Source organism: Labrus mixtus, chromosome 4, assembly GCF_963584025.1.
Source record: "Labrus mixtus chromosome 4, fLabMix1.1, whole genome shotgun sequence".
NCBI classification, from domain to species: Eukaryota; Metazoa; Chordata; class Actinopteri; order Labriformes; family Labridae; genus Labrus; species Labrus mixtus.
The window spans coordinates 3,739,734-3,763,834 of NC_083615.1; the positions used below are offsets into that span (position 1 = coordinate 3,739,734).

General features: G+C 41.3%; 3 protein-coding genes across 6 annotated transcripts in view; 2 read left to right on the top strand and 1 right to left on the bottom strand.

The window, feature by feature from the left end:
• The window catches only part of LOC132972409 (isocitrate dehydrogenase [NADP], mitochondrial), a 375,783-nt gene that overhangs the window by 342,166 nt on the left and 9,516 nt on the right, over positions 1 to 24,101 (top strand). For 2 of the 3 annotated variants that reach the window (XM_061035212.1, XM_061035213.1), the window contains exon 2: positions 21,261 to 21,381. In XM_061035212.1, coding sequence (XP_060891195.1) covers positions 21,267 to 21,381 — 115 coding nt within the window. In that variant the 5' untranslated portion in view covers positions 21,261 to 21,266. Of the gene's footprint in view, positions 1 to 21,232; positions 21,382 to 24,101 lie in introns of all 3 variants that reach the window. The other variant, XM_061035211.1, reaches the window with a different exon arrangement.
• Positions 6,396 to 9,229, top strand: ankrd34c (ankyrin repeat domain 34C). The gene is made up of 2 exons (XM_061035209.1): positions 6,396 to 6,536; positions 7,392 to 9,229. Exon 2 carries the CDS (start codon positions 7,440 to 7,442, stop codon positions 9,042 to 9,044), a length of 1,605 nt encoding a protein of 534 aa, XP_060891192.1. The 5' UTR covers positions 6,396 to 6,536; positions 7,392 to 7,439; the 3' UTR covers positions 9,045 to 9,229.
• LOC132972410 (retinol dehydrogenase 13-like) lies at positions 9,870 to 18,894 on the bottom strand. 2 transcript variants are annotated; one of them, XM_061035215.1, is made up of 7 exons: positions 18,811 to 18,894; positions 14,176 to 14,316; positions 13,385 to 13,576; positions 13,106 to 13,267; positions 12,859 to 12,975; positions 12,504 to 12,708; positions 9,870 to 10,373 (listed from the first exon to the last, which is right to left on the bottom strand). In XM_061035215.1, exons 2-7 carry the CDS (start codon positions 14,285 to 14,287, stop codon positions 10,271 to 10,273), a joined length of 891 nt encoding a protein of 296 aa, XP_060891198.1. In that variant the 5' UTR covers positions 14,288 to 14,316; positions 18,811 to 18,894; the 3' UTR covers positions 9,870 to 10,270. The 2 variants fall into 2 exon arrangements, with proteins under 2 accessions (XP_060891198.1, XP_060891197.1); XM_061035214.1 differs by lacking the exon at positions 18,811 to 18,894 and adding an exon at positions 15,936 to 16,442.

The following is a 24,101-nucleotide window of genomic DNA, read 5'->3' on the forward strand; positions in this document are numbered from 1 at the left end:
TGATGGATGAAAGTGGATAAACCCCAAGCTGACGTTAGTCGGTCTCTGATGTTTCACTTCTCAATCACTTTGGTTAAAGAACAGATAAGCTCATGGCTTTACTCTGAGCCTGAGCTGTACAACATGGTCATCTTTATACTTGCTACACATCAACATGTTCTTATTTTTTTTAATAGGAACATCCTAGAATTCAACCAGGAGTATTTTAGTCATCCTGTGGCTCCCCTAATTCACTGTTTTAAAAAAATGTGTATTTAAGGCTGGCCACAAACTAAGCACTTTGTACCAGCATGCATTGCAAGGAAAAATGTAATTTTGTTGATAATGCTCCCAGTTACTGCTCGCATCAAATTTAAACTTACAAAACAGCGACAAAAACGTCTCCTCCTTACTTTAACTCTCTCATCCAGGTCTACACTCCCTCCCGCTCACTACGCTCTGCCAATGAAAGGCGTCTGATCCAACCTTCACAACAGGGTCCTAAGACGCTGACTAGACTCTTCTCCTCTGTCGCCCCCCGGTGGTGGAATGAACTTCCAAACTCCATGTGATCTGCAGAGTCCCTCTGCACCTTTAAGAAAAAGCTAAAGACCCAGCTCTTTCATGAATACCTACTAACTTAATGATGATGGTCTCCATATTATTGATGATGATGATGGTTGTGACGATGGTTTTTGTTTGATAACGACGACTTATAAGATGGTTTCTATACTGATTAGAGCTCTCAAGAACTGCCCTCAATGTTGTGCTTTGCCTCTGGTCACTTCCTGTCAGCACCTGTGTGTCCAATCGGACTCAAAGCTGATCGTTTGCTCTTACTGACATTGTTCCCTTTTTTCTAGATCCTTGCTTGAGTTGTACTTACTCTCTGATGTACGTCGCTTTGGATAAAAGCGTCTGCTAAGTGAATTGTAGAATTGAATTGTAGATAAGCTGACGATAAAAATCCTCTATGTAATTCCCCCAGTGAGGAGGAAGTAGAGTATGGATGAGGAATTTCAAACTATATCTTCTGTCTGCAGTGCAGTTGAACCTGTAACAAGACTTTCAATGGTAAACTAGAAAGTGTGCAAAAAGGAGTGCTTCATCTCTGGGGAGCTGGAATGCACTCGATGAGACAGCTTCCATTGTTCCAACAGATTCTTTCTTTTAGCGCCGAGCAATAATTACTGACTCGTGTTTGTCCTCTTGTACCTGCTGGCTCTTCCCACCTCCTGACACACAGCTGATCAGACCCGCAGCTGCTCTCGCGCTTTCTTCCACTTGCCACATTTATCTTATCGGGGTCTGAAGAACAATCAGCTCTGTGAACAAAAGCTCCATTCGGCAGCCCTTTTATTGTAGGAGCAGGATTATGATAGAATAATTAGCACATTTAAAATACATATATTTAAATAGATGTGAAATCCAGCCCACTATAGGATGACTGGGTTAACGCTCAGTGATTAATGATGGATGTAACCAGTGGAGCGTTATTTGGTCTTAAATAATAGTTGGCCTCAGATCTGTTGTTATAGTGCTGTCACTAAGTGAGGACTCGTTTTTTTTCAGATTTCCCTGTTTTGGTCCCCTTCAATGTTTGATTCTGCACATGAGCCCTGACATCCTCGAGGACGGGACGGGACAGGACAGGAATGATTTGACGTCACTGACGACAACAACAGACACACCAAAAAAAGATCTCTTTTCCCCACCTTGTGCTGCATGCAGAGGAGGTGTATTTTTGGTCAGAGTGCCTCGTGGTGTCAAAGACGTCACAGCCTCAGGGGTGTGAACCGTGAGCAGAGTGAAGTTTCTCTCTTACGCGCTGTCAGAACCTCCGCTCATCCACACACAGATGTACCCACATACTCTGACAGACCGAAACCTCTGACGGATACAGCTCTGAGACAATTTATGATGAATTCACAGCTTCTTCTTTTTTTCACGGACATTTATTTATAGACACATCAACCATTTTCTGTTCTTCTAAAAAAACCACAGCGATATAAAAAAAATACCATAAATGCAGCTTTTTTTTTAAAGGTTTAGATGAACTAGATGTGGGAGAAAAAAAGACGAACAAAACTCAGTCATCTGGACCCACAGATAGGACGTATATTGGTAGCTGTGTAGTTTCCCTGCAGTGTTTCATTAGATAACGTATTTGATAGCAGGGGGAGCTTTAGCCCGATGGGGGGGCAGACTCTTGATTTGATGCTGTGTACGGAGGTGTGACGGATCCCACCAAAACATCAATTTTGCCTCTAATTACTTCTGTGGTTCGTAAGGCGGCTGTGCAGAACCACAAGCTCCGTCTGAGGCTACACAAGACAAATTGTGAAAACACTTGTCGATTAAGGAGAGAGCGGGAGGACACACTGACAAGACGCGCGAAGAAGAAAAGTAGGAGCGTTTCAGTTTTTGGGGGGATTTTGATGGTGCACACGTCTTAATGGCGTTTAACGTGACTGTTGTGCGCCTCTGTCTTTGACCACTTGATTACCTACAGGCCAATAAAGTGTCTCCTATTCCAATACCCAATTAAAAGCTCCCACAACAGCTCCTAATAAGTGGGGTTGTAAAGTTGATAAGCAACCGATTCTGAAGCTTCAAGCGCCTCGGCTTCATTAGGAGGATGTCGAGCAAAAAAAAAAAAAAAAAAAAAAAATTCAACACGGAGGACATCAAAGTGCCCACTCTGCAAAATGAGTAACCAAGTCCTTATTAGATATGCACCAATCTCCTAGGATACAGCCGACATACACAGGCAAAGTGTTGTCTGTATAATGCTGCTTGGATAATGCTCCACTCAATTACCGCTTGCCAGAAGGGCAGGTGTTGGTTCGCACTGAGAAAAGAACAGGAGGAGGCTGAGGAGGAGTGAAACCGTTCCAAGATTTTTTGAAGTTTGAGAAAGTAACACTTTTTCAATATGAAAAGATCAAAGTGTGTGTAAATGTGTTGTGCTTCACAGGACATGGTCATGAGTGTGTTGGTGGTGGGGGGGGGGATACCTTGCAGCATATGTGAGGGATGGCAGGTTTTTTTAATCTGAAATGGAGGCATTTTTTTGGTCAAAATCTGCCAAGGTAAGGAGGGGAGGCATGGAGTCCAGTCCAGTGCAAAGCTGCAGCGAGGGTTCGTGCCAGTTCATCGCTGTCGCTGCCCACACATTTGCTTGATACAATCGCATGAGACACCAAATGCCATGAGAATGTCAAACGCAAGTCTCAAAAGAGACACTCGGCACTGAGGAAAGAAAGCCAAAACACTATCACAACAGCGGCGCAAAATCGATGTCTGTAATGAAATGAAAATGGAGATGTCGAATTGAGAAAAGATGGCAGATAATAATCTCCTACGGTACATGAGCTCATTGTGCAAAAACAGCTTTTGTGATTTTTTTTTCTGTATTTAATATATCCTTTTTGTGACACGAGTACACCAGAGACAGTCTTTTTTCTCTTTTTTAAATATCTTCCATTCAATGGATATGTTGCTCACATAATTAAATATTAGCTTTGTGGCAAGAGTTACAGTAGATAGGAACATTTCTTAAGACCCAGGAGGTTAATTCTCCTATTAGCCAGGTAACTTATCGAGGCGTGATGACAATAACAGAGGAAACAACAACAAAATACCAAAATGTCTATAGGGGGTTGTGTTTCTAGCTACGGCACTTGACTGGTATCTCATGGAAATATCCAGAAGTTGTTGTTGTGTTCCCCCTTTTTTTTTTTCTTCAGGTTAGAACAAAGCAAGGCTAGCTGTTTCACACTGTTCCCAGTTTTCCTGTGAAGCTAAGTTAGCTCTCTATTTTTGCACCTGAAACATTTCTGCCCATCAAAGTATGGGTAGCCCAATCTGTTGGTGTAATCTGTTCTAAGTTTTTTTAATCAATTTTTGGTGTCTTTCCATCTTTTATTTTACTTGAATGTGTTTCCCCTTTTTCCAACATTGGCATTAAAGGCTTTATATGTGTTTTTTTTTTGATCCAGCAGATGTCGCCCTTGAGCACCAGCATGAAACCAAAACAACTCGCGCTGCATTGTTGTGTTAGCATGCTAATGCTAGCGATCTTTATTATGCTCGTATCTTCACACTGCATGTAAATTTACCTGAAATGAGCGTGATCTAGAAACACAGTTAAGCAGTGAGTACAGTATGTTATTCTTCTTTTCTCTAGTCCCTCAATTAAACAACTTTTATATGTGAGGGGAGGAGTCAGCCGGCCGTCCGGGCGATGTAAACAAACTGAAGATAGGACTCTGAAAACTCTGAAAACATCACAGACAGTGGGACTCGGGTGTTACACCCATTGTAGACAGTCATGACTCAGAGTTATTTTCAGAGGATATACTTGATTTATATTATATTTAAGAGTGAAAAATCACATAGAAAGACTTTAATAAAAGGAAAAGGCATTTTTTTTTGTGTTCCCCAAAAGGTGAGAGACTCTTAATGTAAAAGCTGACGATAACTTCTACATGTCAGGATCCATAAATAGTCTCAGAGCTACTGTAGTCAGTCGAGTAAAAAAACATTTTTTTTTTCACAATGTAGAAGGAAGAAAAAGGTTATATTTAGAAAAGGAGGAGTGGATGAGCAGCAGCTGCGATGTAAGATAACTGAAAATGGAAACTGCTCCCAGGGGTGACAGCGCTTATTCTCTCTCCCACTTTCATTATTTATTTCCCCCCCCCCCTTTAATATACCGCCGACGACAGCATCACTGGGGCAGAGATCATGCTGTATGAAGACTTGCTGACGTTCCTGTGGCTCCTCGTGCTAATGAACGTGAGCAAGCCAGCGTGCCTTGGACTTGTTTCCGGTCTGGTTTAGCAGGTCCCTGGGAACAGCAGATCCCTCTATGATAAGCATAGTTTTCAACCAAGTGCACTCAATTTTAGTCTTCATTACACACCATTTAAGTAACATTTGCACTTTAGGTTTTCTTTCAAAATAATTGACTCAAACAGTCCCAATAATTCAAAAACAGATAGTTTGTTGGCATGTATCAGATTTTTTTGAAGCTTAGAAAAAAAGCCCAATCTTCAAGAACATTTTTCATATACAGTCTTTAGTTATTCAACTCAACAATAAAGATATTTGAGGAAATCAAGACCCATATTTTTCACACACATGCCCTTAAAATGGGAGGGACACTTGGGGCTTGATGACTACAGAATGTACTGGGGTTTTTTTTCACTCCTGTGTGTCTTGTGAACAACATGTTCCCCGTGGGCTAAGAAGGCAATCACAGGTGAGAAATCACTGGCAGCATTGACGACTGGAATCCTGAGACGTCAAGTGTGTGGACGGCCTTATAAAGTGATTAGTCCAAGTCTCAGAGGGAAAGAGCAGGGGGTCAGAGGACTAATGATTGAATGTGCTGGTGTGGGGATAGTGGGGATGATGATGGCGGCGGTGGTGGTGGTTTACTTGAGCAACTAAAAAGGAGGAGGGGGGGGGGGGGGGGGGGACATCAAAAAAATGATGTGAGTAAATGCCACAAAGCCTTGGGGCTCCATGGTGGAATGTTATGTGTCTGATTTACCTGTTCCTTGCAGGGCTGAGAGCATCACTGTTCTCATTAGAAACTGCTTCGGTGCTGTTTCATAGCAACCTAAAAATAGAAAATGTCCCTATTAGGCTGTATAGCTGATAGCAGTTACAAGTTTGGCCTCTTGAATTGTGAAATACAGCGTATGTATGTATGTTTATATGTACATATATAGTGTGTGTGTGTGTGTGTGTGTGTGTGTGTGTGTGTGTGTAAGTACTACTTGCAACTGCAGTTATAATTGGTATAATTTCACATCATGTTGCAGTGCTTTTGCTAAGACAGTTTGTTATGTTTCACAGCTGGACCGTCTTATCTGTGTCCTTAACTGATATCTTCAGTTTTAAAAAAACAATGATGTTACATATTGCAGAGGGATATTTACAATTAAAAAAAATCAGCTCACTCTCAGCAAAAATCATTATTACATGTGCAATATCCATCCTCTTCTCTTTTTCCTCTCAGATCATCCCTTTTAAAATGTCTAACGCTGCAAAACATTTGCATTTAGGCAAAGAAAGAAAAAAACACCACTCCTAGTGTTTGTATCCTGCATTAGTATGAAGACCAGGACCAGAGGTTTTCATCAGAAGCAGGTTTATTTTTGGGTCGACTCTCTGACGTCAAGAGAATACACGTTTCATTCAACAAGCAAGAAAATAAGTTATTTATAACCCGTGGCGTCTCCAGGTTGTGATCCTTGAGTGCGCAGTGAAAGGCATACTCCCCATTGGATTGATGTAGTATGCCTCCATAACAAAAAGCCACACAGCTCATGTGCGATGGTGGCAGAGAGGAGCGGCACCCTGTCACCGACACTAGGACGCATCGATGGGAAACTGGGAGAAGAAAAAAAAGGGGGGGAAACTGCGGAGAACTGCAAGAAACTTTGTGTTTTGAATGATTAATTTCATCCCTGGTTTCTTTTCCCTCCTTCCTGACAAAAAAAGCTCTGAGTACTTTGAGCATGGAACATCTCTCATCTGACCAGGTAGGAAACCGCATTGAGTTGTATTGAGCAATGATTTGAAATAAAAAAAAATGATGCAAACGAGAATATTTCATTTATGTAGTATGTGGGTATTTGAGAGGGGAGGGGGGGGGCAGGTTTTTGACGATGTTCGTGTTCATATACTGACCGATTCCATCAGTTATGTACAAACAGAGCGCGTTTCTGTCGCCAAGTTTTTTTTCCAAATTAGAACCATGGACAGCGACTGCTGCGCCGAAAACACTGTGCCGCTGATGTCTACTGTTTACACAGACATGCCTGTGTTTATTATCACATTAGAAGTTCTCATAAAACAGGGTGACGATTAGTCTTTTCGGGCGTATTTTTTTTTATCACAAGAGATGAACGAGACGTGGTGTTTTGCGCACACATTTGCGGAATGCTTTCGTCTTTTTTTTTTCTATTAATAAGATGGGAAAACAGAAAACAAAACAGCAGCTGCATCGACAGATTTAATAAGGGAGACACACTCTTATTTTGATATTTGACTAATGGCCTCCCTCGTCATCTGCAAGTATTTGTTTGGGAATCTAACAGGTGTCTCCTGGATAGACATTCGTCCTATATGGACATGATCAGTTTCCACTTCCGGAAAAACTGCATTTATTTACACTTTTCCTTTTCATCTGATTTGTCATGTACAGACTATATTTCCTATGTGGGAAACCTGTACTATGAGGCTTAAATTGTATTTATAACCTTAAGAGTTGTGATAGGCTGCCCCCTGCTGGACATGATGATTTAGTAAAACACAACAGGGACACACAATATGACTCTGAAGTTATTCATATTTTGTGATGTAAGCTTATATACTTGGTGGTTTTTGTCCAAAAGGGCAGGGAGCTGTAAGTTCAACACTGAGGAGACCTGTGATTGGCTGGGATGATGATGGCGGACATACTGGAGCTGCGGACAGATGGAAACTCACTCCTGAAGGCAGTGTGGCTCAGGCGCCTGAGACTCACCCGGCTCCTGTTGGAAGGGGGCGCGTACATCAACGAGAGCAACGAGCGCGGGGAGACGCCCCTCATGGTGGCCTGCATGTCCACGCACAGCGACCAGCAGAGCGTGAGCAAGTCCAAGCTCGTGAAGTATCTGCTGGAGAACCAAGCCGACCCGAACATACAGGACAAAGCGGGCAGGACGTCCCTGATGCACGCCTGCATCCACAAGGCGGGCCGCGAGGTGGTGGATCACCTGCTGAGCAATGGGGCGGATCCCAGTCTGGAGGACAGGAGCGGGGCCTCCGCCTTAGTCTACGCCATCAACGCGGACGACAAGGAGACACTAAAGCGGCTCCTGGACGCGTGCAAAGCAAAAGGCAAGGAGGTCATCATCATCACCACGGACAAGTCGGCGTCCGGCACCAAAACCACCAAACAGTACCTGAATGTCCCCCCATCGCCGGAGCTGGACGAGAAGTCCTCCCCGGCGTACTGCACCTCTCCGTCGGACATCGATGTCACCGCCTCTCCTGCGCAAACCAACACAGTCTTCAGTTTCCAGACGAAGCTGAAAACCTCCACCTCGGCCTCCAAACTCTCCAACGGGCCCACGTCTCCAACGCGCAAGCCGGCGAACCCGAAGCGGGCCCGCCTGCCTCAGCTGAAGAGGTTGCAGTCGGAGCCTTGGGGGCTGATCGCTCCGTCTGTCCTGGCTGCCGCTGCTGCTGCTGCTGCGGCCGCCCATGAGGAGAGCAGGAAAGCCAGCTCGGATGAGGATGTTGTAGCAGGGGTTAACGGACTCCACCTGAGCAAAAGGTCAGCGTTGTCTCGGCAGAGCAGCGTGGACGGGAAGGAGAGCTTCTTCCCACTGGTGGGCGAGCAAGCCTGCAAAATGAAAACCTCACTGTCTGTTCCTCTGACGTCCAAAGCATCATATGAGAGATCCCTGTGCCAGCACCAACCGCTGGCACGGCGCAGCACTGTGCCAACGGAGCAGGAGGGCCTCAGCACCTGCTGCAGCAGCGGCCTCGTCACTCTCAGAGACACGATGCACAGGAGACGCCTCGGGAACGATCACTACGACTCAGACTCGCAGCTCTACTCGGACTCTGCCATGTCGGACTCACCTAAGGTGCCATTGGAGCGCAGGAAACTGAACACCTCTCCGCTGGCGTTGCTGAACAGCTCCAGAGAGTCTCTGGACAGCAACGCCAGCCCGTCCTCTCCGAGCATGGCGCACAGGCGGGCGCCGGGCCTCCTGGAGAGGAGGGGCTCGGGCACGCTGCTGCTGGACCACATCTCCCACACCAGGCCCGGCCACCTGCCCCCACTCAACGTCAACCCCAACCCCCCAATTCCGGACATAGGGGCGAATAGCAAGCCCTCCTCGCCCATGGCCTCGGGTATTAGATCGATAGCTCCTGTAGCACCGAACACACCAAAGAGAGGCGGCCTGAAGTCCAAAAAGAAACTCGTGAGAAGGCACTCTATGCAAGTGGAGCAGATGAAGCAGCTCTCTGATTTTGAAGAGCTGGCTCATTAGTCAGTGATGTTTGTGAAGCACATAGTGTGTGGGAGTGGAGAGGTTAACACCATAAATAAATAGATCCATAGGTCCAGCTGTGTAGACTCATGGCCATCTAGATGTTGAATAATGTGTTTATAAAAAATATAGATATATATATATATATGTATTGAAACTGAGCAATATAGATAGATTTCCACTATGTGTCTCACCCAACCTTAAGGATTTAAATCATTTAACTCCACATTTGCTGTTTTTTTTTTGTATTACAGTTTTGAATGTAAATGCCAAGACATGGTACTACTCCTCCTCAGTCAGAACTATAGCTCTCCTTACACGATAATGTAATGCATAGGGAACAAACAGGGTCCATTTGTAGCCAGCAGGTCACCAGGGTGCACTTTTGTGTGCGTGTGTAATTAGCACCGTTAATGGATTTTTTTTCTTTTGGACACAAAAAAGAAAAAAGATGTGATGCACTTGTCTGAGATGTAGCTTTGAGTAAAAAAAAAAAATGAAATTTTGACTGTTTGTAGCAAATTTGTACAAAGTGCCTTCAAGAAAAAGAAAAAAAAAAAAAAAAAAAGAGTGGACAGATACATTTAATGTATTAGGAGCATTTGTCATTTATGATGATGTAACCAAAATGTGTTTTTATTTCAATACTTGTGGGTCTCACATGGAGCAAAAATTGAATCCACCAGATGTGAATGGGTGAGAAAATACTGCCTTATGAAACAGGTACAGAGATGGGCCATGTATAACAGCACTTTTCTGCCCAGGAGGTGGGGGAAAAGCTTTGTTGCTATTTACAGTGTTACAGAAACTTTCAAAAGCACACAATTCTTACACAATGAATTTAATTACCATTGAGTGACATTTGAAAACTTCAGTCAGCACAGACATTGGTGAAACTTGTCCATTTAAAAAAAAATGTCATTTCACGCTAATGGCAATCAAAAGGAAAGATCACACAGCTTCCATGTAACTTACCTGTGAAGCATTGCTTCTGTTTAAGGAAAGACATTATAGAATCCATAGTATTTTTGAAAGTCGTTCGTTGTTTACTCTGAATAAATGTCTATCACTTGTGAATTTCTGTTTGTTTACTCGAGTCACTCATCTGACAGTCACCACGCAGATGCTCATTAGACAAAAGCAGCAGTTCGTTCCTCGGGCCACTTGGCAGTCCGTTGCGATGATGACATTTATCATCATCATCAAAACCATCGTCGCTGATGTCACTATGATTTTGTCAGACCAACCATGGAGGCACTCAGATCCCACAGCTTCTTGGCAGCTTCGTCATCCCGACCCTGAGGGGCCGCTGTTTTAGGGGCGCAGTCGCTGTAATCAGAGCAGAATTCAGAGTTGAACACATGACGTGATTACTCCCCACTGTGCTGATTTGGCCTCAGAAGGAAGTTCAGAATAGAATGGCGGATAAATTAGGAATGACGGGGTCGCTTAAAAATAAACAGAATCAGTCAAAGATAATGATTAGTATTCTGATAATTCCACAAAATATTTAGTGTTTTTTTTTCTTGCATCAGCAGGATAATACACAATTGTTTTCTGTTAAAGTGCAATAAGGAAAATGTTGTATTTATTCAGTCCATGATGACTCCAGGGGTTCATGACATGTGGCCCTCAGTTTGAGGTAATTGTATAGATTGTTTGATTGTTTGGGAACATGAACAAGCTGAGCATATAATCCAGTGAATAGATAAATAAGGGCCTCTAGCTGAGCCCAGTTTTTCATCTTGGCTGAAGAAAAAGACATTTATCTGCTAACACATTGGTACCATAAGTTGATAAAATGTAGAAAAACTCTGCTTACTCTGCTGCCCCCAAGTGGAAAAAAAAGATATACTACTACAACAGAAGCATACTGTACAGGGGGAGTTACAGAGGTTAGCAGGGGCAGCACATCTATTTTCATGTCTTAGATCCCAGACAGGCTAAACCTGCCATGATGGCAAAAGGACACCGTTTATCAGTACCCATGTATCGAAGGATCACAATATATTTCAAGATATTCAAAATGACACAACAGGTAGTTCAGACCAACTGATTTGATTGGACAAGAGGAAACACAAGCACCGATGAAGAGCAGTGGTTCCCAACTTTTTTTTAAATTTATTTTTTATTGTAGCCCACCCAGTTAGTATCTAACAAAAGCTTAGCTCCTCCAGGACCCGCACAAAAAAAGTGATACATACAGCTCCAAAAATGATAGATCACTGTTTTTTCTTTGGGGGGGGGGGACTTTTTCTGCCTTTATTTGAGAAAGGACAGTGGATAGAGTCAGAAATCAGAGAGAGAGAGAGTGGGGAAAGACATGCGGGAAATGAGCCACAGGTTGGATTAGAACCCGGGCCGCCCGCTTGGAGGACTGTAGCATCCGTACATTGGGCGCGTGCACTGACCACCGCCAAAAATTAATTTGAATTTGAACATGAATTGTTTCCATTAGAATCTTTACCATTGATCATTGCCGCCTCTTTACTGGTATTAGCTCCCCTCTTGGCACCCAGTCCACTGATTGGGAACCAATGATATACAGTACTACTATACTCGGACTTTTCACTAAATACAGTATAATCAGAATCAGAATCAGAAATACTTCATTAATCCCAGAGGGAAATTCGGTCATTACAGTTGCTCCAAAATATACAATAAAGAAATATAGTAATAAAAATATGAATCAAATAGAATAGGAATATAAGTAAGATATCAATAATAGGTACAATAAATATTTACACGGATAAGAGTCAGATGGAATATAAACACACATTATCAAGATTATTGCACTGTTTGTTTCATTATTGCACTTTGTTATCATAGACATATTATTCATTATTATTATATTGCAGTTTTAATAAATAATGAGTTATGGTGGAGGTTACAGTTTTCAGTTTTTTTGCTGTTTTGTTTTGTTTTTTTCCAGGCTGAGATAGTCCAGGGTCAGACAGAGTGTTTGTCACTCAAAGACGTGCCCTCTTTAGGTGTTCTGAATACCATTAATTAACATTACAAAATCAACAGAACAGCAAAAAGCCAAGATTTTTGTAACAATCATACAATCAGCGCTGTTATTTTACAGCTTGCATGATGAATAAATTAAACAGATAATTATAGGTCAGACAAAGTAGCTGGTTTGCTGCAACATGTAGACACGCATATAGAAGCTGAAACTGTGAAACTGGTTGTGTTGAGCCACATAAATCATTAAATAGCCCAAAAAATAACCTGTTGTAACTGATCATTGTTTTAATCTACATGCTGCCTGTAGATCTATTGTCTAAAAGCGATGTGAAAAGTGATGTTGTGCTTGATATCGGCTCTGCTTTGATTCTTTAGCATTCGGTCTGTGCATGAATCAAAGCCGCGCTGATGTCCAGTACAACAAGTCAAGTCTGATATTATACTGCTTAATTAGTTGCAGCTCTAATAATGAAGCTACTATTCACTGACCTGTAGTAGAGTCCACTTTGATTCTGCAGGCTCTCCTCCACGGCACAGTAAATGGTGGTTTGAGCCCCCTCTGCTGGGGACTTGATGAAGAACATGAGCGGTGTGTACACAACTCTCTTCCACAGGGGCATCGCGGGCCAGAAGTGTCGCCCCAGCTCAGTCCGGATCACTCCAGGGTGAAGGCTGTAAGTATTAACCCCTGTGCCTGCAAAAAAAGACAGGGCAGAGGACAAGATGTTTTTTAATCTATTCACAGGAGCACAACATGAAGGGGTTATTTCAAACACAGTACACCCATTATTTATTTTTTCCAATGCAGCATAATATCTGGTGAGAGTATCGAAGGTTTAAATACCTTGTAGCCTGTTGGACAGCTCCTTTGTGAAGAGAACATTGGCCAGTTTACTTTGTGAATAGCTTTTCCAAGGGCGGTAATCTTTCTCCTGGTGTATGTCATCAAAATAGATTTGACCTGTTGAGTCACAGCAGTGTGTTCTTATTCAAAGAGTCAGTCTTTAATACTAAATGAAAGTGAAAGGACAAAAAAAAAAAAATCTCCTTCTACTCTTTAATGAAAGCAGGAAAAAAGAGAGAAGTCGGACCTCTTTCATGAGCTAGACTGGAGACGTTGACAATGCGGCTCGGGGCTGACTTCTTCAGGAGATCCAACAGGCAGTGCGTTAATAGGAAGTGGCCCAGGTGGTTCACACCGAGCTGCATTTCAAAGCCATCTTCGGTTTGCCATTTTGGACACCTCATAACACCTGAAAGCAAAAAAAAAAAATTAATTCAATTCATTCATCACCTTCCACCTGCCCCAGAGCTGCTGGAATATATGATCTGTAACACAACCAGGGCTCAGATGAGATCGATATGTCGACCTGCGTTATTGATGAGAACGTCCAGCCTCTCTTCACTCGCTAGAACGTCTTCAGCTAACTGCCGCACTGATTGGAGAGACGCCAAGTCCAACTTTTTAACAACGACATTGACACTGCCACTCCTCTTCTTCACGTCTTCTGCGGCGTTATTAGCTCGGTCCATGTCTCTGCAGGCCAGAATGACCCGGGCGCCTAGAAACACAAGCAGCAAATCTTAAACCATTAGGACGAAATGAGATAATTAAAGACTGTAATATCAATCAATCATTATTTTTATAGTGCAAATTCATAACAAGGGTTATCTCGAGTTAAAGGCTTAATATGTGATTTTTCACACTTAAATGTAATAGAAATCAAGTATATCCTCTGAAAATAACTCTGTGAGTCATGACTGTCTACAATGGGTGTAATACCCGAGTCCCACTGTCTGTGATGTTTTCAGAGTTTTCAGAGTCCTATCTTCAGTTTGTTTACATCGCCCGGACGGCCGGCTGACTCCTCCCCTCGTGTATAAAAGTTGTTTAATTGAGGGACTAGAGAAAAGAAGAATAACATACTGTACTCACTGCTTAACTGTGTTTCTAGATCACGCTCATTTCAGGTAAATTTACATGCAGTGTGAAGATACGAGCATAATAAAGATCGCTAGCATTAGCATGCTAACACAACAATGCACCGCGAGTTGTTTTGGTTTCATGCTGGTGCTCAAGGGCGACATCTGCTGGATCAAAACATCACATATAAAGCCTTTAACAACAAATCTAAATAGAAATAAAAGACAGGTCACTAACCTCTTCGAGCCATGTCAACGGCCGTTTCTTTGCCAATCCCTGTGTTTCCTCCGGTGATCAAGACGGTTTTTCCGTCCAATCGGGCTTTGCTGTGACAAACTCCACCTGCCATCCATTTCTTTGCTCCAAAAAGCCCCACTCCTGTAATGAATGAATGAATGAAACCTTTATTGCCCCTAGGGGAATTTGCCTTGCACAGAGAGCATAAAAAACACAATACAAACAAACATTTACAAGAGAGCACATAAGAACACATAAGAACACACTAAAGCATCACATGATTCAATGAGGGATTTCAGCAAGTTAAATAAAGTGCAGAGTGCCGAGTTCGTCCTGTATAATCAGTTCTTATTAAGCAGCTGAATACTGCGCGGTACAAAGGATGTAATGCCTCTTTTAGTCCTCATCCTGGGCTTTCTGTACCTGCGCCCTGAATTCAAAGAGTTTACATCCCCACTGTTACAACAAAATCATGTCCTCATGTCATTTAATACGTCTTCATAAATCTACCTGCCCATCACTTCAAATATTAAAAATATCAACTTCTGTCTTACTGTTTTCATAATCGACTTGTGTTTTCAGTAATGTGTTAAATAACTGCTACCCAAATACTTTCTGTAGTTCTGGATGTGATAAGACAACATGTAGTTGTTTATCATGATGATGTTGTTTTGAATGACTTTGAGCCTTGATTTTACAAAGAACTTTGATTTTTGAAGTCTTAGAAAATGTAGGCAAGTTAATCATATAGTTTTCATTTATTCTGAATTGTTTTTTTATTTCATTTTGAAACCATTATAATAGAATAGAATTAATTTTACTATTGATCCGAAACTGGGAAATTGTGTTACAGCAGCAGGTTGTCCAAACACACAATATGAGCAAAAAACACAATATAATATTAAATAGTTTTAAAGTAATTAAAGTAAATAAGCACTAAAATATCAAAACTAAGAATGGGAATATATACAACCAGTATTTAACTTAGCATTATATTTACATTTATATTATATATACAGTTATATTTACATTACATAGACATATATATAGATATATACAGTTTACAGTTATATTATTATAACTGTAAACTGTTCAGTACGAAATGTGGCAAATTCCACTAGTGTATAATGATAATAGCTATTATTATTGTTATTACCTATTTCCTTTTTCTGCTGTCATACGTTTGAACAACTTAAGGATCCTCAGTACAACTATTCCCTTTCAGATGTGATTTTATCCTCGTCAGTTTAACTGAAGGTCAAATCAGGACAACACTGCAGACCTGGATTCATCTTTATTTTTGTCAGCTATATCTAATCTACATCTGTCAATCCATCAGTGTTTGTAAACTAACTGGGTTGTTAACATACATTGCATAGAGCAGTCGAAATGGCATGTAGAAAAACAATCACAGTAATCTTATACAACAATAATAATCTGTGTAAATACAATGAAACCTCGCGAGATTTCTTAGATTTTGGTTTTCTGATGTCAAAGCTGTTTTGTAATTCTGATGTTAAAGAAAAACAACAACAAAGAGTATCACGTCATTATCAATAAGCCCTGAGTGTATGCTTGAATTTAAAAGGACTAAACTGAATTTTTACATTAAGGCTGAGTGCTGCCAGCGCACTTCCGGAAAGATAATGCTGTTAAGTGGCAGCATATTGATCACCGGCGTTCAGTGAGTGATCCCGAAAAAGTTATTCTTGCAAACGTTGTGCTCACCACTCAACCCTTCAAACATTGTATTTCCTTACCTGTAACTGTGACCAGAGCAATAGTTTTAGGATAGTGGAAAACAAAGGATCTTATGGCTGTGAAGGTCTGCATCATCCAGTCACTCCTTCAAACTGTGATCTCTGTTCAACTCCAAACACAGCGTCCGAAGTGAGGGTCTGTTTGCTGAATCCCTGCTGGAAAAAAAATAAATGAACTCATAACAGATTCTTCTTCTGCGTGTTGGCCTGGCAGACTAGACGCAGCATTTGGTGTATTGCTGCCCCCCACAGTCTGAACTCATCAATTATTTACTCCTCATATTCAGTGGGAGGCTGCAGGTCTGTTGAATGCAGAAATTACAGCCGTTTTGTTGTTGTTGTTTTTCTCCTGGACTCTTTGAGGCATAGGTTGAATATTTTTTTTTCCCCCCAGGTTCACGAGGCCTCTGCACAGTTTCTTTATTTCTTCTGAGTAGAGGCTGCACTCACCACAGACTGTAAATATTAAAGTCCACACCGACACTTCCAATCAAGATGTGTTTTGATCAGGGCCAGCACCAGTGGCGCTTCTAGACCACTTTTACCGAGGGGGCCAAACTGGGGCCAGTTGTTTTGTAAGAGGGGAACATTAAACCCAGGAAAAATAGACAAAGATGATCTCTTTAAAAATATATATCATGCCAAATAATAGCGCACATCATTAAATACCACGATTTATATTTGTTTCAGTAACAGTATTTAATACTGGAGTCAAAGTTGTTGAGTCAAATACTGTGTTATTAGGGGGGCTCTTCCCTTTTTTTTGGGGGGGGGGGGGGGGGGGGTGGCCACAAGGGGGACCAAGCTCAGTGTTACATGGGCACTGGCCCCTGTTGGCCCCTGCCTAGAACTGTCCAGGGCCAGCACACACAGTGTCCTAATCTCAGTCTCAGCAGCTTAACGTTGTCTTTTCTTTTCTTTTTTCGAGCAGCTGTTAGGAACTCAGTGTGCTACAGAGGTGAATATCATACACTGAAAAACACTCTTAAGGTTCATCCAATGTTTTATTTTTTTCAGTGTATAAATGTCTGTCTTTGTGTTCCCTGTCTCCAGGCTTTTTGCCATGCTTTTTGCTTTATCTGCTGCTTCATTCCCCTGAAATTCTAACATGAGTTAGTACCCACATAAATCCAACACTGCAACCCAATTAATGAATGAATGAATGCTGGATATTGCCAACGTCACTTCTGTCATTATGTCTGGCCTGGCCTTTGATTTACGGTGTCTTATAGTGCTGCAGATTTCTGTAGACTGAGGTCTTTTCTTTTCAACCCACATGAGGGCACAGAGGATGACAAACAGTTCTACTGTAAACACCAGGACACCAGGAAGCTTCCACCCATTCCCTTTTGTGAGTTCCCTACAAACACTCTGAAGGCTATAGCTCTCCATTGGGGTCTCTGGAGCCATCAGTAGAAATTTGCATGCTGTTTCCCCACACTGACGTTCCATGACTGTATTAACTAGATTTAAATAAATAATAAATAAATAAAAATGTATTATTTCCTGCTGTTTGTCCTTTGATCATATTAAGGAAGTTTGAGTATATGTCAGGCTTGGGTCACAGCCTCTGAGGAGTGGGAGACCAGCAGATAGTTGGCCCCACTTTCCTAATCAAAATTCCAATCTCATTTACTTTTTCCTTCATGGAGTTCACAAAGCTAAGCTTTTGGGTTTTCCCTTTTGTATTTCCTGCAGTGTTGCTCTATATGACATTTGGTTAGAAAGTCTGGTTTATTTGTTCTTACTTTGACCCCATAATATAAGGCCAGCTTCCCTCTCTCTGGAATAACAGATTCCTTATCATCACCTATATAAAGGGATCCTATACGTTCCTCTTGTAAGTGAGCTTTGACATTTCCATAGAAAGATCAAACCGGTTGAGCTTGTTCCAAGGGAGGAGCATGATTCACCTTTTTGTTGTAAAAAAAAAAAAAGTCTATAATTCAGTTATAAGAAAAAAATAATGATAAATAATACAAATTAAATCTAAAACTACTGCTTCCATCAGTTACAACTTTCATCAAGTTCCAGGTTAGATTCATTATAATGTTCTTTGTGACGCACAAATCCATAGTTTGCTATTGATTCTTACAAAGCCTCCAGCAGAGGTCCCTGTAGGTTCACCAACACAGTCTGGCTGCCTTCTGAAGGAGTCCAGCAGATGGTGCAGGAGCTTCATATGAAGTTGGAGATTTTATGTTTTATCTCTGCTGCTGTGCTGCTGCTGCCAGGCAAGTTCATGAAAACACTGGGAAATTACTTTATATGGTACAAATGATATCCTGAACTCCTACGAGCTGTTTCTGCTGCTGTTTGAAGATGAAAACCAGCAGCACCAAGTTATAACAGCATCACACCCTCAGATGTGAATCAAAGCCTCATCAGATCAGCCTGAATCATTAAATCTGTTGATTACTGTGAAGAGTATAAACATAATGTGAGATCATTAAGTCATCCGCTTTATCATAGGGTTCAAATATAACGGAGCAGCCAAACAGCATGAGTCTGGACAAGGACTCAATTTAGAGCTTTGACCTTGGGGTTTACAAGGTGTCATGTGAGAGTGTCTGTTAACAAGGAGGGTTTCCTTGTGTCTCTGGAGGTTGGCAACAAGTGGAATTTCTACATACCAGAAGTTCAAATGTCGCTGCAGAAAGTCAGAGGATTATGTAATTTCCTCTGTCCACTGTAATAATATGCAATAACCACATTTTTGCAGGACAGGGTCTAATATATAAAGTACAAACTACATGCAGGGACAAAAACAGCTGACCTTCACTGACCTTCTCTACAAAGTTTACAAACAAGTCGAGGACCAATAGTTTTCATTCAACTTGTGACGTGTGCTTATAAATGACTTTATTTGACTAACTTGTATATGCAGGCCCTATATTCTAAAATGAAAGAGCACTTAGAGGTGACCTGAGTGTCTCTATGCTGGCTCACCACCAAACCTGTCATGTGACTGCTCTGCTCACTTCCCATGCTTTCTCCCAGTATGGTTACCTTCCCCCCTGCTAAAATTAGAGGGCCCTCTGTCGAGACATTTTGGAATCTGACTACCCAGTACACGCTGTGCTGCAAATGACATTGGGATCACAATAAATGTAATATAAATGTAGAAAAAACATTCCCCGAGTTAACTCCTTCGCCACTGCAAGAACCCTTAATAAAATAGAATGACTAAGCTTCATTTGTAGATTATGGCTGGAACCAAACATGTTCTGTAAATGTGTCATAGGCATTTAAATTTTTTTTTTTTTTTGTGTAACATGAAACTTGTGCAACTTTCTGCACTCGTCACTTTAAACCTGGTCAAAGTGTGTCATTATGAATACTTAAAATGTTCATCTTGTTAAGACATTACGCCCTATATTCAGTAAATTGTCAGAGTGTAAATAATAAAACCCAAGGTGAATCGTTGAAAAAAATGTAATGTTTTTTTTTAAGTGCAGTTATGCAATCAGAAAATGTCCCATGGAAATGTGTTGCCAACATGTTAACAGAGATTTTTTTGGGTTATCCTTTTTACACAACGACAACTCAGCCCATGAGAATGACGGCCTTTGTTGAAGGGGGATGTGAAAGTCAACAAAAAAATATTACCCTGAGCCCTGTTTGGAAATGTATGATCCACTGTTCCAGGTGATTGATCTATAAAAACTGCTCACCAGAACTGTTAGAACAATCAGTCCAAAATATCTCCAAGCATTGCTGAGTGGTGTTATTAATGCCCCCCTGACCTTATTAAAGTTTACCACATGTAGACTACATGATGTAGGGATAGCCAGATGCAATGTCCAATTCACATGACCACTAGGTCACCATATTATACAAACATTTCACATGATTTTGTCATAATGCAAACCACCATCAAGGTCGTTTTGTACAAACCTGATGGATTCTTAACATTCCACATCAGCAGCAGAAATCTTGGTTGGTTACAGAAATGCACCATACGAGACAAATGTTTTCTATAGGCTCCACCAGAACATGGTCTGATAAAAATCTGTCTGAACATGAGGGTCCCAGACGCATCTGCAGGAGCAAATCAGTCTTGTTGCTTTTATGTGTCGTATTTTATTTTTTCATTCTTATTGGTGTGCATTAGTCTCTCAATGATTTTATAAACTACTTTTTTTGTCAATAACTTTTCTGCATTCTTGTAAAGCACTTTGAACTGCAATTTAATTTGTCTGAAAGGTGCTATATAAATAAAGTTTGATTGATAGATTGATTTTGATTTGTTGATTGTTTTGCCCATTCTTTGTCTCCTGTGTGAGACTCAACTCTACATGAGTGAAATAAAGGAAGACAAAGGCCTAATTAAAAATTTTGAGTGCCCCTTTAAGCTAACTAACCAACATAAAGTGTACAACCTTTTAACTTTGTCTAAAACTACGGAGGCCCTGAAGATTCAATTAACAAAAATAAACAGCCTTTTTGGAAATTGATTCCCCTTTTAGTAGATAGAAAGATAGATAGATAGATAGATAGATAGATAGATAGATAGATAGATAGATAGATACTTTATTGATCCCGAGGGAAATTCAAAGCATCCAGTAACAGGTGAAAAATTTGTTACAAATTAAACCACAAAACCGGGGGTATGCAGGGATAAAAATATATGTGAGATTTAAAGCAAGAACCTATAAACAGTTGATGGAAAAAAAAATCTGTAATTAGACCTGAATATAAAAAAAAAAAAAAAGTGTTGACCTTCTGAAGTTGTGTTGTTTATATATGTACAGCAATGTTTAAAAAAGCAGACAGTGCAGAGTTATCAAAAACAGACATTAAATAACAGACTGTAGACTGAACGGATTTACAAACGCTTTTTAATTTTAATTTATTAAACTTGAGCCTTCGAGGGCTCCGTATCAAAGATTAAAAAAAAAGTAAGAGGGAACCAATGTCTCAAATTTCTTTTTTTTTTTTTTTTTTTTTTACAGCGTGCTTACGGAACAAATCGAGGGGGTTAATTACCGGTATAGGATAATATATAGTATTTTTTTTTTTCAAAAGGGCACATGAAACGTGGACCAGGACTGTTATAGTATATATAAATAAGAGGAGAAAGTTCACCCTGATTTGAACCGGCTTGAACTTTGAGTGTAGGTTGCGCCTGCGCAGTTAGTTTGTTTCGGTCCCTCCTCTTTGAGTCTCAGTGACGTGACGTAGGTCTCAGCGTGTCCCGCCGGGGAGGGAACAAGGGCGGCGCTGCCACTGCCTGCTCTCTATATTGCACAGAGCCTCGGAGCGCCCTTTCCCCTCTTTTCTTTTTGCTTTTGAGTTTTCGTCGAGTGTCAACCTCAAAATTGGGAGACAATGGCTGGATATCTGAAAGTCCTCAGCTCTCTGTCGAGGTCTGCCGCCGCTGTTTCCAGAAACCCCGCGGTGCTCGCTCCGGCTGCAGGATGCCAGACTTTGTCACAAAGAAACTGTGAGTGTCGAGAAGGGTCATCCTCAGCATCATTATGTTGACGCTTGACTGCAGCTTCTGCGTTAAGCTATCTAATTGTTTAATGTAAACTCAGATTAATTACAAATGGTAGCCGAGAAAGTCACAAAATTAGGACATCCGTTAGAAGCCGGGTTGCGCCGAGCTTTTCGCTGCCATGCGCCGGAGGGGGAGAGATGTCTTTGTCTTCCCCCATCCAAAGTTAGAAAGCAGTTGATGACATTGTAAAACATTGATAGAAACCCTGCACTGCAAATGCAAAACGAGACTCCTCGAGATTTCCCCCGAAAAATAAAAAAAAAGCAGTGCACCATGAAGGAGGCAGCAGATGAATCAAATCTTCCCCCTTTTATGGCGTCATGTCTGTGCAGAACCGGTGATAAGTGCACACTCATTGTTATAACCCATGTGAAAGTTAAGTGTCTAAAATGACCCTGCCGTCATTTTTGATAATAATGCAAAACTGACTTGGGGAAAAAGTTTTCCTCAGGTCAGCCCGACACCGTGCATACGAGTCTCCGCTATATAGAGCAATGGCTGCCGCTGCAACAGCTCCCTTAGTCCTAAATCATGTTTTCATTTTTTTCCCATCTGGTTTTTGCAAATACCTTCACAGTCTACCACTTCTGACCTTTACATAACGAGCTTTAAATAGCTCAATCAGACATTTTTTTTTAAAACCAGTGCTAGGGTTGCAGCCAAAATCTGAATATTTGTTGTGTTATTTGGAGCAGCAAGGGGATCAAGATGTATATCACGTGGTTTCTCTGCAGTCATCCCAAATTTCACACAGCAGGATCTCTGCTCTGTTATAGGTGTTTATGCCTTGTCTTCTATGCAACACACACCAGCACCAGTTAGTGTTTAGAAAGCAGTGTGGGTCAGTTGAAGGGCACTTTGGTCATTTAAACTAAAGTGCTGTCAATGGTGAATGATAGTGTGCACACAAGAATGTCTTAGGTACACAAAACATCTCCACACAAAACAAGCAGTCTCACAGACAACTTGGCAAACATATACCTATAGACGCATTGTCACTGCCTTTTATCCAATCTGAAGTTATTAGTGTTTACAGCGAGGTGACGGTAAGATTAAGCCCGATGATCTTTCACCCACTTCTATAGTTTAATGACAAGTTGCACTTTCTTTTGCTTTGCCGGTGCATTTCCATCCTGGCTGTGGATTTTATATATATAGAGAGAGACGGTCTGCTGCTCAAGTGCAAACTTCACGCTGTAAACTTTAAAAGTCATGCATTTGCCACAGCTTCCTCTTTTGTGTCAGTATATTTGACAGTTAAAGCGACCTCCTCACACCACCGCCTCAAGTCCTGGTTGTAGTCAATTTGTCTACATTAAGGGAGAGCCTGAGGGCTTGCCTCTATTTGTTGAAAGGTAACCATGGAGGAGACATATTGACAGAGGTTATACCGGTCATTGGAGACACTTATTTGGCTGCTCGCCATTAATGCACACAGAACCAGTAGAGTTGAACTCGCAGCAACAGAAAACACTTAAGTCCTCGTGTTTGTTTTAAATGGAATTTTCTGCAGACATGGTTAATAGGACTACAAAATGCAAGGTTGCACTTCATGCTAGGTGATAGCACTGTTCTTGTTTGCATATTCTGTTCTTTTATTAGATAAATTCAGATTTTTAAATCCCAGTTTACTGTTCTTGATTTTAAAGCTTTTGAATGTTTAGTCGATGAGACACTAAACTGAGGCTTATGAGTCATGGTCATGAATACAATACTCAATTCAAAGTGTTGTTTTGTTGTCGACTTATCCAAGGTGCTGAAACCACGGTGTTGCATTGGTAGCATTGTGAATGGTGGCATCATTTTTCAAAGCTTCCTAAAAAGAAAGTAACGGCTGTTTGTTTAAATGTCAGTTTTGCTTTCACTTCGATTTTTATTTTGATTCAAAATGCACACAGACGTTATTTACAGATAAGCTATGAATCAGAGACGGTCTGGTGCGTCTGCACGATTTCATTATTGGTTGTAAGTAAATATATCTCTGCTGGTCTGGCCGGCTTCTTTCTGCAGACCCAATATATACCGAGCATGTGCGGAAGATGTGGGCAGACAGGCAGCCCCGCATGACGTTAGTTTCAGCTCGCCCTTCGGCGTCCAGCTTTTGTTGATACATTCAGCTGTTATGTAACATACTCGGCTCCCTCCTGCACGCCCCTCCCCCCCTCCCCCACCGCTGTGATAGTAGAGCCCTATTTGAGCAGATTTAGGTTGGACGAGTCTGAAATGATGCCAAACAGTAGGCTGTTAATGACGTACCCATGATGCACTGCTGCAGAGTGTGTCTGACCCGGATATTCAATGTATGAAAATCCAGATGAATTAGCCTGCTCATAGTGTGTGCTTAGTTTTTTCAGGCTTTTACGTCCTGAACAGCTTTTTACAGTTTGACAGATACTGTGTGGGAAGATTCATGGTATTCTTTCCTGCAGCTTACACTACTTCTTATTAATGAGAATAATATCTTAACATGATTAATGATATCTTTACAGACTTTCTTTTTGCTGGACTGATGACTATTTCATCAATTGATTACAAAGATTTATTGGCTGACAGTTTCAGGTTCTCTGAAAATCTGTATTCTTATGTTCTATACACTATATCTCCATATACTGCTCGCATTAAAATGTAGAAGGACTGCTACTAACAGTTACTTCCATGCAGAT

Bases quoted from the DNA above. Each gene is read 5' to 3' on its own strand.
- ankrd34c (XM_061035209.1), top strand. From the start codon at position 7,440: ATGATGATGGCGGACATACTGGAGCTGCGGACAGATGGAAACTCACTC.
- LOC132972410 (XM_061035214.1), bottom strand. From the start codon at position 16,011: ATGATGCAGACCTTCACAGCCATAAGATCCTTTGTTTTCCACTATCCT. The intron at 12,976-13,105 runs GTCCGACTTCTC...GTGACTCAACAG, and splicing joins CAGTCTAGCTCATGAAAGAG to GTCAAATCTATTTTGATGAC. The intron at 10,374-12,503 runs GTCAGTGAATAG...CTCTGATTACAG, and splicing joins CAAAGTGGACTCTACTACAG to CGACTGCGCCCCTAAAACAG.